Raw genomic sequence first — 13,485 nt, forward strand, 5'->3', positions numbered from 1 at the left:
ATTTACTCAGTACATGATGTATATCTTAAGTACTTACCAAAAGTCAATGTAACTACAAAATGACAGTTTTTTAAATGGAGATATCGTCTTTACCAAGTGGAACTATTAATCGCGTGTCTGTTTGCACACGGACCAACGGCATTCCCAGACATGGCAACCTGCACGCGGACTGTATGGAAAGGTCAGTTGTTTTTGTGTAATTCAGTTAAATTTAAGTGACAGTGAATGTTCAGGTCATGCATATACTAATATGAGTACATGACAGTTCTCTAAAGTATTTTATATTTGACTATCGTTTCGGTTAGAAGGCCAAACAACCATTAAACCTGCAAATGTGTATCATTTCTATTGTCACCTTGCGTATTGAAGAGTTCCACACATGGGGCAACATTACTTAAGGTTATATCGTCATTATTACGATTATTCCATCAATTCGGCATTAATGTTAGCAATAAAGCAGCTTTTAAATTAGTAAAATTAATCGTTTTGTCACAGCGTCCTTGAACGAAAACACGTCGAGTGCTAACGAGTAAACAAACAAAAGCCAACATTTAGTGAAATTAAAGTATTGCTTAATGTATCGAAGGTATGCCGAATTAAAGAGTTAACATACACGGTTAAATCTAGGCTTGTTAAATCTAATCACGTGTATTTGCTTGTAATAAAGTGATTATTAAACTGTCAGATTTCTGAACGCAGTTTCGGGGGAAAAAGTTGAATAACAGAAGACTTTATAACGTGCTCTTTGTAAAGAAGATCCTTACTTCTGAACATATCAGTAGAAAAACAAAGAGCAGTAATACATACAACTGTATCATCTTATTAAACTTTACTCATACGGTATATCATCTGTCTCTGTCTCTCCAGGACTGACCACAACACTTCAAGCCACTAAAACGTGCTCTCGTTAATGTGCTCTGCATCCTGCAGTCAGTGAAACAGACACATATTTACAACCACCCCAACACCACACCACAGTTTACCCCAAATTATGAATATAGAGAAAGATTTAGATCATCTCAAAGACTGAGGTTTGGCTCCTTTTTAATGTTAAACTTAAAAGCAGCGCTGGTGGTGTGATAACCAGCGTCAGTGAACGCGTTCACACAGCGTTTTAAATCTGGAAATCAGTGAGCTCGCTTTTATTTTGATAAAATGATATTGACGCTTTTGTTATTCCAATTTCATCCAAACGGCACAAATATTTGGATACAGTCTGCTTCAGTCTGGCAGAGCTACGCCCTCATGCATAAACATTACCTTGGAGATAAACTCATGCCAAATTATACAAGAGTTTTTATTTATTTAGCTAGTTTTTTAACAATATTTATAATAATGTCGCTTCATGATTTGACCCAACACCATTTTATTTTATGAGGCTTACAACTCCTTTGTAATGCTTGCCATCAGTGTGGAAGACCTCCTCTGATGGAATTAAACTGATACTTCCCGGCACGCTTGGCAGAATTATACTGTGTTTACTTATATCACTGAAAACAGCACAAATGCATTGCTGGTATGCAGTTTCATGTCGTGTGTCCCACGGACAGAGAGCACAGCATCAGTATGTGTTAAATGGAGATCGTCATCTACACCTCACGTCTGTTTGTTGTCATTTCTGAGCAGCTTTTTTTTGTCTCTTTTTTTCCAGTTTTAGCAGGATGTCAGAGGCAGCTGCTGAGAGCCGGCGGTCCCGCCTACACAGGCGCTTCACAGGTGGCACCGAGGAATCTGCCCGTCAGGACTTTAGCAGCTGTCAAGTGAGTTCACAGACCTGTCGCTTAGTAAATAAGCTTTTATAAGATCATCCAGAGAGGAATTTCTGTCCCGTAGAACCAGTTTGTCGTTCTCTCAGCAGATTTAAAAACATGTTGCCATATGATCTCTAGAATAAAGAGCAGCTAGAGTCAGTTTAACATCTCCCTCATTTGTCAGGGCACTGAGGAAAGACAAGAAAGAGAACACAGAGAAGGAGGTGAAGAAGGAAAAGAGGGTCATCGACGACAAAGACAGACATAAGCCGTACGGTAGGACGGCGTGGACGCCCGTGGACGACGTGTACGTTATGAGGTACTACCCCCGGACCGTCTACGGCGCAGCAGACGCCATCGACATGCTGAAGAACTTCCAGAGGCTGGACTTCACTCCCCACAAGCAGCCCGTTTACATCGATCTGAAGCTGGACATGAAACTGGAGAAAAAGGTAACGGCTACAGCACTGCAGCTGTGTTCTTGGCAAAGTGAATGGAAGTCTTTACTGCAAGTGTTTGGCTTCATCAGGTAAGAGAAGGAATAAGGGATGACATGCAACAAATGTCTGGACTCCAACAGGCCATCCTGCAGATACATGGTCAGCACCAATACAGGGACGACAACGCTTGCATTTAGGCTACATCCACACTATTACGTGTTCATTTTAAAATGCATATCTTCTACTACATTTACAGCTAGCGTGTAAGTTTAAAACGGTGACATGGACACCCACGTCTGCTACTTGATTGGGTCTTAGCGGTCACATCGTGTCCTTTTCTAATCTATGCTTATGCTTTGTTCTGCACAACTATCATGAAGTTCACAAAGAAACTGTAAACGAACAAAAGCGTAAATGCTCTCCAGTGCAACAAGGACTTCAGCATCAGCTTTCCTTGCATCTTAGTCCCTCCCACTAGGGATGCATGGAGGAAACCATGCGAGGAGAGAGGAACGAGGAAATATGTTTTAAGAGATATGAGACGTCCTTTCCTCTGAAGCGTCACATGAAGCGACGTCTGTTTCTGATGACGGCGGCCGCTGATCACAGCTGGATCAGCTGTCAGTCGGCTTTAACAGCTGGAGAGACTTTTGATAGTTTGTGTCTGTACACATGATCACTGTACTTAATAATAGTAACTAATAATACTAATAACTAATAAAGACACACAGTAATCATCACTGTAGAGGTGTTTTCTCTGTTACCTCTTTAATAAACTGTGTTCTGTTTATAAGCACAGGATCGATTTCTAGGCAGAATGCGTTTGTCACATTTATGACTTATTTGCGTCTGTACGTTTTGAAATTGTGACTGACGTGATTATTATATAGCCCAGAATATGATTATGGTTTCTCTTAAATGATATAACTCATCAAACCCTAACACTCAGGAATGATCAGCCTCACGTGACTGAATGAAATGATGATAAATTATGTAAAAAGTATTTTGTCTCTCCAGCTCTATATATATATATATATATATATATATATATATATATATATATATATATATATATATATATTAATATAAAGTTTTGTCTCTCCAGCTCTCTCTGACTATAATTGTATCCATAATAAAAGTTATTGAGGGAAATATCAGACCATGAAAAGACAAATCTTTCTAACAAATGAAAGTTGTTTGTGGTCTTTTTGTTGTTCAGTCTACAATGAACATATATTTAAACCAGATACTGAATCAGAAAACATATCAACTATAAAGCTTGAGTTTAATCTGCGATCCGTTGAAAAAAATCGTATCAGTCCGATTGGCTGCAACGTCCAATCACATAACTGGTGAACAGAGAGGGGGCGTGTCCGACGTTAAAACACTTCCTGGACGCCTGTTCTCGTGGGTCCTCGCTCATGGCTCCTCAGAGATCCCTCCTCTCTCCTCGATCCTCGATCCTCCGAGCTAAATAAGAGCTTTGGGACGGCCGTCAATATGGTGACGCAGAACAACTTCCGGTTCAATCGACGAGATGACAATTAAGAGACTTGGGATGTACAGAGAGAGAGAGAGAGAGAGAGAGAGAGAGAGAGAGAGAGAGAGAGAGAGAGAGAGAGAGAGAGAGAGAGAGAGAGAGAGAGAGAGAGAGAGAGAGAGAGAGAGAGAGAGAGAGAGAGAGAGAGAGAGAGAGAGAGAGAGAGAGAGAGATTGTTCCACCTGCGTGATTTTCTTTTACATATATTTTCTTTATATATCTTTTAAGAGCACAGTTGAAGGGAGTCTCAAGTTTTGCACATGACAATAAAGAACTTTAACTTCAACATTTGAGCTTTGTAGCTAAATTGTCACATCTATATTGCTCTGAATCTGAGCAGAGAATACCAAAAGATGACTCTCCACTTGAAGTGACTTAGTCTAATGTTTATTTGAACGACCCTCAGACCCTCTGACTTCACGTTTATGCACACATTACGTCCGTATATCTGTTTGTTTTTAGTCACCATTGTATCCCAGAAACCATCACTCTCTGGATCCTCAGAGTAGAGCAGGACGTCCCGACGACGGTTGATCAACAAAGTATCTGCTTGAGACTAATTCTAGCAGTCAGACTGTCAGGGTGATATTTACTGCATCAGTCTTGTAGCAGTTTTGCTTTACTCTGCAGAAAAAGCAGTGAGACGCAGAGGAATACAAACGCCTCATGAGATTGTTTCCACATCACAGGCCTGCAGAGCTGCTGTTTAGTCCACTCACTGATCGCTCTCATGCGTTCGTCTCCGCAGAACCACGTAGAACCAATGTTCCTCTGCATAAAGAATCAAGAACACTCCGGAGAAATGAAAAATTTATGTGGTGGCAGAATAGTTTTAATACTTGATTATCTGAGATATGATTGACGTCCCTTCGTTTAAACTTTTAAAACTGTAATAATTCATTTTATTTATTTCTCTCCCTCACAGAAAAAGGTTGACTCCTTCGTGAGCACGGTGCACCTTCCACACCCCTTCAACACGGAGATGAACAGAGTTCTAGTTTTCACCGAGGTAAAAACTTTTACTTTTTCTCACTGAATCTTAATTTCATAGCCGACTGATTGCCTGCTCTTGATTAATTGCTTTAATATTGCCCCAACATGATTCAGATGTTCAGCAGCACCTTTGTTTTGTTTTTTTTGCCTGTAATGAATGAGTCTCGGCTGTTTTGATCACAGAAAAACCTACCAGCAGGATTTGATTGATGTTCCCGTCTGGCAGCACAGGTTGAGGGTTGTAACTTAGATGTTAACGAGCGCAATGAACGACACCGGCGGGGTCCGCCACACGTTGACACGTCCGGATCAGATTTAAAAATGTTTCTCTCTGCAGGATGCTGATCAAGCTGAAGCTGCAAAGGAGAACGGAGCTGTGTTTGCTGGAGGAGCAGAGCTCATACAGCCGGTGAGTTGGTTCAGTAAAGATGCATTTACATTTTTATATACTGTAAGTTCAGAACAGGTTTATTTTTTATCATCTTTCTCTGGAATTAAAGTGTTTTATTGTAACAACATAAGCTTGTGACAAAGGCATAGTTAAAACAAACAAAACAAGGACTTTAAAGCTTTTCTTTTATACATTATAAGAACTTCTGTTTCATTTAATGTATAACAGCTGGAGCACAGTTCATTGCATTTAACAGTAGTTTCATTATTTTAACTTTACAGTAGCCATTTTGTGATATATATCGATATAAAATATGAGTAGAGTGTTAATTCTCTTTATTAAATATGCAGTTAAACACACTCAAACCTCTGAGCTGTAAAACTACCTCAGACACAAGGGCAGTGACGGTTGTAGTAAACATTGTCTTCATTTGGACTCTAACTGCAGCTGCTGCTTCTGCTTTATGGTCAGTGTGGACACAGTGTGAGACATCATGGTTGTAGTTTTTGTTTCAGACAGGACTTGAAACAATCACTTTATTTTCCCTCAGTGGACAAACACAAGATAAAAACACACTAAGTACACAAACGCATCGTAAAGATACAAACAAGGAAGAAAAGAACAGAAGTTAAAACAATGTAAAAGCCATTTTTAAACAGTTTAAATATAAATACAAATACAGAACTTTAAGATATTTAGATTTGGGTGCTTATGTCGCATGGCAGAGGGTGTGAAAGTGACAGTTAGTTTTGGCCAATGGTTCTCTAATAAACAGTATACAAGCTGATAATATTTACTTCTTCACATAAATACAGACAGCTACACAAGTTATCAGCTTTAATAGTTAAGGTCTGACAATCACTGTTTTTAGAAGTGAAGCAGTGTTTGCAGCTAAAATATTCACAGTGAAGCCGGATAGCTGCTGTTTGCCATGTTAATTTATTAATCAGCTGCTAAAACATGAACATCAGCTGAAATGTTGTCAGAAAATTAAACGGGAAGCGCACACACACACACACACACACACACACACACACACACACACACACACACACACACACACACACAGCTGTTACAGTTCCCTGCAGGACTCTTTTAATCTCATCAGATCTGATTCATTTCCAGATCTTAGATGACGAGATTTCAGCGGACTTCTACGTCGCGGTGCCAGATATTCTGCCCAAGCTCGTCCCACTGAAGAACAAACTGAGGAAGAAGTTTCCAAAGGGAAAGAGAGGTAAGCCCGGAGGTCAAAGGTGATCGTACTGAAGCTAAAACCTGCAGGACCATTGAACTCGTGTGAAGACGTTTTAGGATTTAAAACCACCAAATGTCCAAAGTATAAATGCGCTCATGTCTTCTCTCTCTCTGTCCGTCGACTCTTAGGCTCAGTCGGCATCCACGTTCTCAAGATATTGGAGTTGTTTCAAACGGGTCATGAGGTCATGGTGGAGAGCGACTGCTACGTGAGGACGCAGATAGCGATGGTACGTCTCAACGCGCTGCTGCAGAGTGAAGCTCTCAGAGTGACTGATTATTAGAGTGGATGGAGACACGAGAGTTTCAGTGATGGATTTAGACTTTTCCTGATCTTAGTTTTAATATTTTGTACCATCTCTATGACGTTAAAATGAAGAAAACTACAAAATCATTCACCATTTTTGAAAAGCAACATTTATGTTGTTGGCTATGAAGTTCCTAGGACTTATTATATTTGAATATACTTGTATTTATTATGTAGTAAAACTACAAACAGCTGATTACAGGAAAATGAAATGTAGAGGTGAGACAAACAAACATTTCAGCGAAATGAATAACTAAATATTCTCGTGTAAATACACATTTGTTTATGTGCAGTAGTACTTCCTTTATTCTCCTCTCTGCACAGCTCGACATGCCCAAAGAACAGATCTTTGCCAACCTACAGACGATCTTGGTGGACGTTTGCTCCCACCGACCGGCCAACATGGGTACGTTCAGCAAAACCCACCAATACGTCTCAACACTCATGTTCACGGCTGCTCTCCGTCTGTCAGCAGCAGCTGATGAACTCTGTTTTGACAGCTCTTCAGTATTTAATAGCACGTTGTTGATTGATTTTTATTCACCAGAATGTTTGTCTGGAGAAAGAAAAGCTTTCAAAATGTGCCAGCTTTTTTTTCTTGGTTCAGATTACAGCATTGTGGTGAGACAGATGGAGGCAGCAGGGAGACAACATGTCAGCCAGACGTTCTTTGTTTCTTCAGGATTAATTTAGCTTTTTTTTTTTTTTTTTTTACCTTAAAATGAGAGTGAGTAGTCCAGTCATCTTTCTCAACACTTTGTATATCCAAATTGATCAAATCACATCAGAAAATGTGTATTTCATCACAGCAGACTTTTATTATTAGCAAATGTTTTGATGTTATTATCAAAATAACATTAATGTCCTGAGGTTTCAAATCAATCTGCATTTTAGACTGTAACACCACACAACACTAATGTAATAATGCAAATAATTCACTCTGATGGACCACAACTCTAAAAATTGATTTCTATAATGTTACGGGGATTAATGGAAGCTAATGGCTGCATAGCTCTATAGCATGCATTCAATGATGGTCTGCAACAATATCAAATATCCATGATTTGAAGTGAAGGAAAACATGAAAACTAGAGAAAGAACATAGTTTTGGTGCTTTAAACGCTGATGGAAATGGCTCCTCTCTCTCTGTGTGTAATGTGACAGTTTGTTCAGTACGATTTAATTCGTTTGTGATCTTCTGTACGTTCGCTTCACTTTCTGTTCAATAATAGGATGCCGGGTGTAATCATCGGCTAATGGACCCCCATTAGAGGCAGAGGCTCAAATGATCTACACTTTAATTGATTCCGAGTCGGCTAAATAAAATGTCATTAACGGTGCTGAAGTAAACTGCAGCGCTTTCAGAAACGCTGCTTGAGGACGCGGTAAAAACCGGCGGCCCTTTGTGACCGGGATCGTCTGGTATCAACAACTCTTTACTCTCCAATTCATCCTGGATGTCTCTCTGGAGGACCGTGTTGTCTCTCACTGTATAATGAGTTTCTTTACTCAAATCTCCTTCCTATAGGGACACAGATCTCATTCTGACCACACACACACACACACACAGTTGTACTGCAGTTTGTATGAATATAACACCTGGTTCAGGTGGACCTCAGTCATGTTTGACTTCACCAAATATTTTGCCAAACGGCTCCCAGATTTCAACAAAACAAAGTGTGTTTAGTTAGTGTGAAATTTGGTGCTTTTTTAATGTGAAATCATGCACCATAAATAACCGCTCATAACTAGTTCATAGCAATAATCTTATCACTGTTTTGACAAATTAAAGAGTTACCAAACATGAATCCCTTGTTTAAAGTTAAAGAAATCAGGGTTAAATAAGTAAAAGTTTGTATTCCAGATAACAGGAACCTGAAATGTGTGCACCCTGAGGAAGATGTGTATTCAGGCATGAAAGACAGTTTTACCGAAGAACCTTTAGACCGAAAGCTAAAAATAAAGTGTTCTCTGCATAGATGAAAGTGTGCGGATATCTATTCTAGTTTTTTTTGAGATGCTAGTTACCAAACAAACAAATCAAATGGGACCAAAATAAAGTAGAGCCTCGTCACTTCAGATTAACAGAAACAGCAGCAGGCCTGTGACTGCTCTTCACAGCTCGTGTTCAAAGTGTTTCTGGTCGATCCCTGTGGGACTCTTCTCCGCTCACTCCGTAAATGTCGACGCTCTGCTGAGCCCCCGCCCGGCCGCAGAGAGCTTGAAATGTCTTCACTCAGTGACTCGTTCCGGGCCGAGTCACCTGGGCTTTTCTGAACTCCAGTCAGCAGATAGTCCTCTTTGAGTTTGGTGCCAGCAAACATTATGCAGCAGTTCAAATCTCCGACGAGAGGCGCACAGGGACTCTGGGCAGAATTTAATTTCCTCTGCACCCTGTAGTCAAGGTTCAAGGTGTGAGTACTTACTGTTTGAATAGCTGAGGTTCCGTCTTTATGTCCTTTAATGTGTTTTAAAGAGTCGTTTGGGCAGAAGCTAATGGCTGCAGCGTGGGCAGAAACAAGAGGAAACTTCACAGAGAAACGCTTAAAACGGAGAAAAGAGCTCTGAAATGCAACGTGTGGGTGATGAGGAGGGGGAAGAGAAAGAACCTCAAGGGGCTGATTGGAATTATTCATGACAAAAAAGCACAACCATGTGCTGATGAATAAAGACCTGAATACAGGAAATCTGAGACAACAGGGAAAGAGATGCTGAAATATCTATATGCTGAAATATCTATTTTTCAAATAAAACAGACGCATGATGAGTGGGTGAGTGATTGAAGGCAGCTGTTTAACATCATCTCATGCAAACTGATGCGCAGCGTGATGAGTGTTAAATGTATTGTTATATATATTGCAGTCAAGCTTCTACAGAACTGGTGTGTACAGGTTTAACAGGGTTATAATGTTCTAATATCTGAAGTTAGATATTGTCCAGTCGGTCAGCTCTGATGTGATGAAGGTTTCTCTCTGAATGAACTTATTTTTTTAAACAAACTTACTTTGACCCAAACCACGATCTTTTTCTAAACCGAAACAAGTAATTTTGTGGCGTTAAACCTACGTTGGAAGTTTATTTAGAAAAGAGACTGTATGCGTGTAACAAGCAAAAACTGTACGTTTCCTGTGAATAAGGAAGTTTATTTTGAAAAGAGACTGTATGCGTGTAACGAGCAGAAACTGTACGTTTCCTGTCAACATAGAAGTTTATTTTGAAAAGAGACTGTATGCGTGTAACGAGCAGAAACTATACGTTTCCTGTCAACATAGAAGTTTATTTTGAAAAGACACTGTATGCGTGTAACGAGCAGAAACTATACGTTTTCTGTGAACATGGAAGTTTATTTTGAAAAGAGACTGTATGCGTGTAACGAGCAGAAACTATACGTTTTCTGTGAACATGGAAGTTTATTTTGAAAAGAGACTGTATGCGTGTAACGAGCAGAAACTATACGTTTTCTGTGAACATGGAAGTTTATTTTGAAAAGAGACTGTATGCGTGTAACGAGCAGAAACTGTACGTTTCCTGTGAACATGGAAGTTTATTTTGAAAAGAGACTGTATGCGTGTAACGAGCAGAAACTATACGTTTTCTGTGAACATGGAAGTTTATTTTGAAAAGAGACTGTATGCGTGTAACGAGCGTAAATGTCGTTTCCCCCCCCCCCCCCCCCCCCCCACACACACACACACACACACACACACACACACACACACACACACTAAAACTCTTAATATTAACACACCTCTTCCTCCTCCTCAGGACCTTTCATTGAGCGTGCGATCATCGCCAGTCGCACCAGTGAAGCTCTGTGGTTCAAGAGCGAAGACGTTTTACCCAAACCAGCCGAGGAGAAGGACAAATGACGTGTCCTCACATTGTAAATGTATATATATATATATTCTCTGTGTTGAATAAAGTATTTGTTCTGAGTTTTGGCTCCTGAGTTCTCGTATCTATTGTTAAAAAAAGATCCCAGGAGAGAATGAGGACAAAACATCACAAGGTGACCGAGAGAACGGTGACTATTATTAATAATCACCCGCAGGAAACGACGGCTCCATAAATCAGATGATGTTTTTACAGAACATCCCAAGGTCTGGAAAATAATTTACTCTTTTAAGAAATCCTTTCTTTTTAAATTCTCTTCATCCACAGTTCAACTACCCCACACTCACTCAGAAATGTCCTCATTTTGTCTTTACCTTTTTAATTTAAAATCTATCAAACAAAGTGTTTAATTTGACTCGCGAGAAACCTGCTAATACCTTGTAAAATATAAATATATATGATTCTCTGGATTTTTATTTTAATGAAAAACATGAAGTGATCTGTAAAGAAAGAAGTGATTTATTGATGTGAAGTTTGGTGATAAATCATTAAACTAGATGTTGGATTAGTTCATGTTATTGTCACCTGTGAAGATGATAATTTAGACAATAGAGAGCTTCAACTTTGTCACTTTACATTCGTATACTAACTAAAATCATAATAACACACTTAGTGCATGATTTACACAAAAGTCTGAATATTAATATATATATATATATATATATATATATATATATATATTTATATATATGACAGGCTACTTAGAAGGCTACTCAATTGATTTATCTGGTTATCTGATTCTATTTCACCACAGTTTTTCTGCACAGTTGCTTTTAAGGGTCAGACTACACTAATATTATTAGTGATATACAAACTGTAAATTTAGATTCTCATCTTTTCTCACATACAAGTATTGGGGAGCTTCTCGTGACGATGCCTCCGAAGCACACAGACAGATCCAGAAACACATGCATTTCCCAGTTTAGAGTGGAAGAACCAGACTGGTCTGCACAGATCCCTGTTTTTAACCCCATTTAACACCTTTAGGATGAACTGGAACGCCGACTGAGAGCCAGACCTGACCCCCCAACATCACTGTTGGACCTGAACGGGATCAACTGCTGAACGGGAGCCTCAGCAGTTCACTGACAGTAATACCTTTTTACATGTAGTTTTACATGTAGTTTTACATGTAATTTTACATGTATTTCCGCCGTCTAAACAGCAGGAGGCAGTGTTGACGTGGACAGATCTGCTGACATTGTAGAAATGAATTGAAGGATTTCTGCAACCTGTTGCAGCTAAAAACAAAACATTTTCTCTTCAACACATTATTATATATTTATATATGAATTTATTTGTATCACTTTTTTTTTGTTCTGTATCTTTGTGAAGTCATATATGACAGTTCATTACTACTAATAAATACTAGTGATTACTACTAATAAGTACTACTGATTACTACTAATAAATACTACTGATTACTACTAGTGAATACTACTGATTACTGCTAATAAATACTACTGATTACTATTAGTGAATACTACTGATTACTACTGATAAATACTACTGATTACTACTAATAAATACTACTGATTACTACTAATGAATACTACTGATTACTTCTAATAAATACTACTGATTACCACTAATGAATACTACTGATTACTACTAGTGAATACTACTGATTACTACTAATAAATACTACTGATTACTACTAATAAATACTACTGATTAATAACAGCAGCAGTAACAGTCATTAGTCAAATGTGACTAATAATAATAATAGTAGCTCCTACATATCATTTTAGATTTGTTACAAACATACTATAAAACTGTAATGGAAAGAGAAGACATTTTTTGACTTGCTATACTTTTTTATTGCATACTATGCTTTTTTATGTTTAGGATTAACAGTTTTAACTGAAACATTTCTTATACTATATAAACTATTTTGTAGCTGTAGCTGTCTCCGTGTCCTGTTTTGGTCAAGATCTGCTCTTTAAACCCCCCAAAAAACATTATTTCTGCACTCCACACATCATCAGGTGTCTTCACGAAGGAAACAGATGTTTGATGCTCCAAAGCACAGCGAGAGACTAGACAGTCTTTTCAGACTGTGTTTGTGTTGAATTAGTGTGCAGCCCGTCTTCTGATGCTGCTCAGGTTGGTATTCAGAGCGGGTCTGAGGTAAGTTGGGTTTTTATTGGTCCCTGTGTGGAGATCAGGCTACTGCTGCAGCTGATGTTAGAAAGAAAAGAGACGCTGTGGAAACTGTGAGATTAGTAGAAATGATGAAACAGACCTTTTGACATGCAGCGGCTTTAGAAAAGTTAATGTCAGTTTGAATCTTATATTCTTGTATTCTGAATTCTGTATTTATCATTGAATTGTTTTATTATTACTATTTTACACGTTGACCTCCTCTGTTGCTTTTATTTCCCTGTTAAAGTGTTTTTCCCTGATATGAATAGAGGAAATAAAGATGGAGGCCGTACGTATTGTTAAGCCCTTTGAGGCAGATTACTGATTTTGGACGATGTAACGTTAAATATGACTTGGCTTTACTTGTATTGTGTTTCCAAACTGGCAACCCGGGACCTCAAAAGGGGTCTCGAGAGGATTTGCAGTTTTGTAGTTATAAAAAAAATTAAGTTTTTCTTTCTGGTGGGCGATGAACAGAAACGATTGTCGTGACTATTAGTCAGTTAAATAATTAATTGTTTCAAGCAAACATTTGCTTGTTTCAGCATCTTAAATGTGAGTATTTTCTTTATGCTTTATATCTTTGTAAACTGAATACTTTTTAAACTTTTGGTCAAACAAACCAGACATCTAAAGATGCCAGCATGGTCTCTGGGAAACTGTGATGGGCATTGTTTTAGATGATAATTTTCTGACATTTTAAAGAACAAATAAACGATTAGTCAGGAAAATAATCAATAATGAAGATCATTGTTAGTTGCAGCCCT

At 38.6% G+C, this 13,485-nt stretch overlaps 1 protein-coding gene across 1 annotated transcript; it reads left to right on the forward strand.

Moving 5' to 3' along the window:
- Window positions 1-120: 120 nt before the first annotated feature.
- mrpl1 (mitochondrial ribosomal protein L1) lies at window positions 121-10,615 on the forward strand. The gene is made up of 9 exons (XM_068721100.1): window positions 121-181; window positions 1,652-1,760; window positions 1,936-2,203; window positions 4,657-4,740; window positions 5,062-5,133; window positions 6,241-6,352; window positions 6,502-6,602; window positions 7,004-7,085; window positions 10,445-10,615. Exons 1-9 carry the CDS (start codon window positions 151-153, stop codon window positions 10,546-10,548), a joined length of 963 nt encoding a protein of 320 aa, XP_068577201.1. The 5' UTR covers window positions 121-150; the 3' UTR covers window positions 10,549-10,615.
- The last annotated feature ends 2,870 nt before the right edge of the window (window positions 10,616-13,485 follow it).

The sequence above is a fragment of the Cebidichthys violaceus genome, unplaced genomic scaffold, assembly GCF_023349555.1.
Source record: "Cebidichthys violaceus isolate CVI_PGR_0920_01 unplaced genomic scaffold, fCebVio1.0.p SCAF_26, whole genome shotgun sequence".
Taxonomy (NCBI): Eukaryota; Metazoa; Chordata; class Actinopteri; order Perciformes; family Stichaeidae; genus Cebidichthys; species Cebidichthys violaceus.

What these genes read in the sequence shown, in the direction of transcription:
- mrpl1 (XM_068721100.1), top strand. Translation starts at nt 151, where the DNA reads ATGGCAACCTGCACGCGGACTGTATGGAAAG. An exon ending in CACGCGGACTGTATGGAAAG is followed by an intron (nt 182 to 1,651) that starts GTCAGTTGTTTT and finishes CTTTTTTTCCAG; the next exon opens with TTTTAGCAGGATGTCAGAGG. An exon ending in CCACCGACCGGCCAACATGG is followed by an intron (nt 7,086 to 10,444) that starts GTACGTTCAGCA and finishes CCTCCTCCTCAG; the next exon opens with GACCTTTCATTGAGCGTGCG.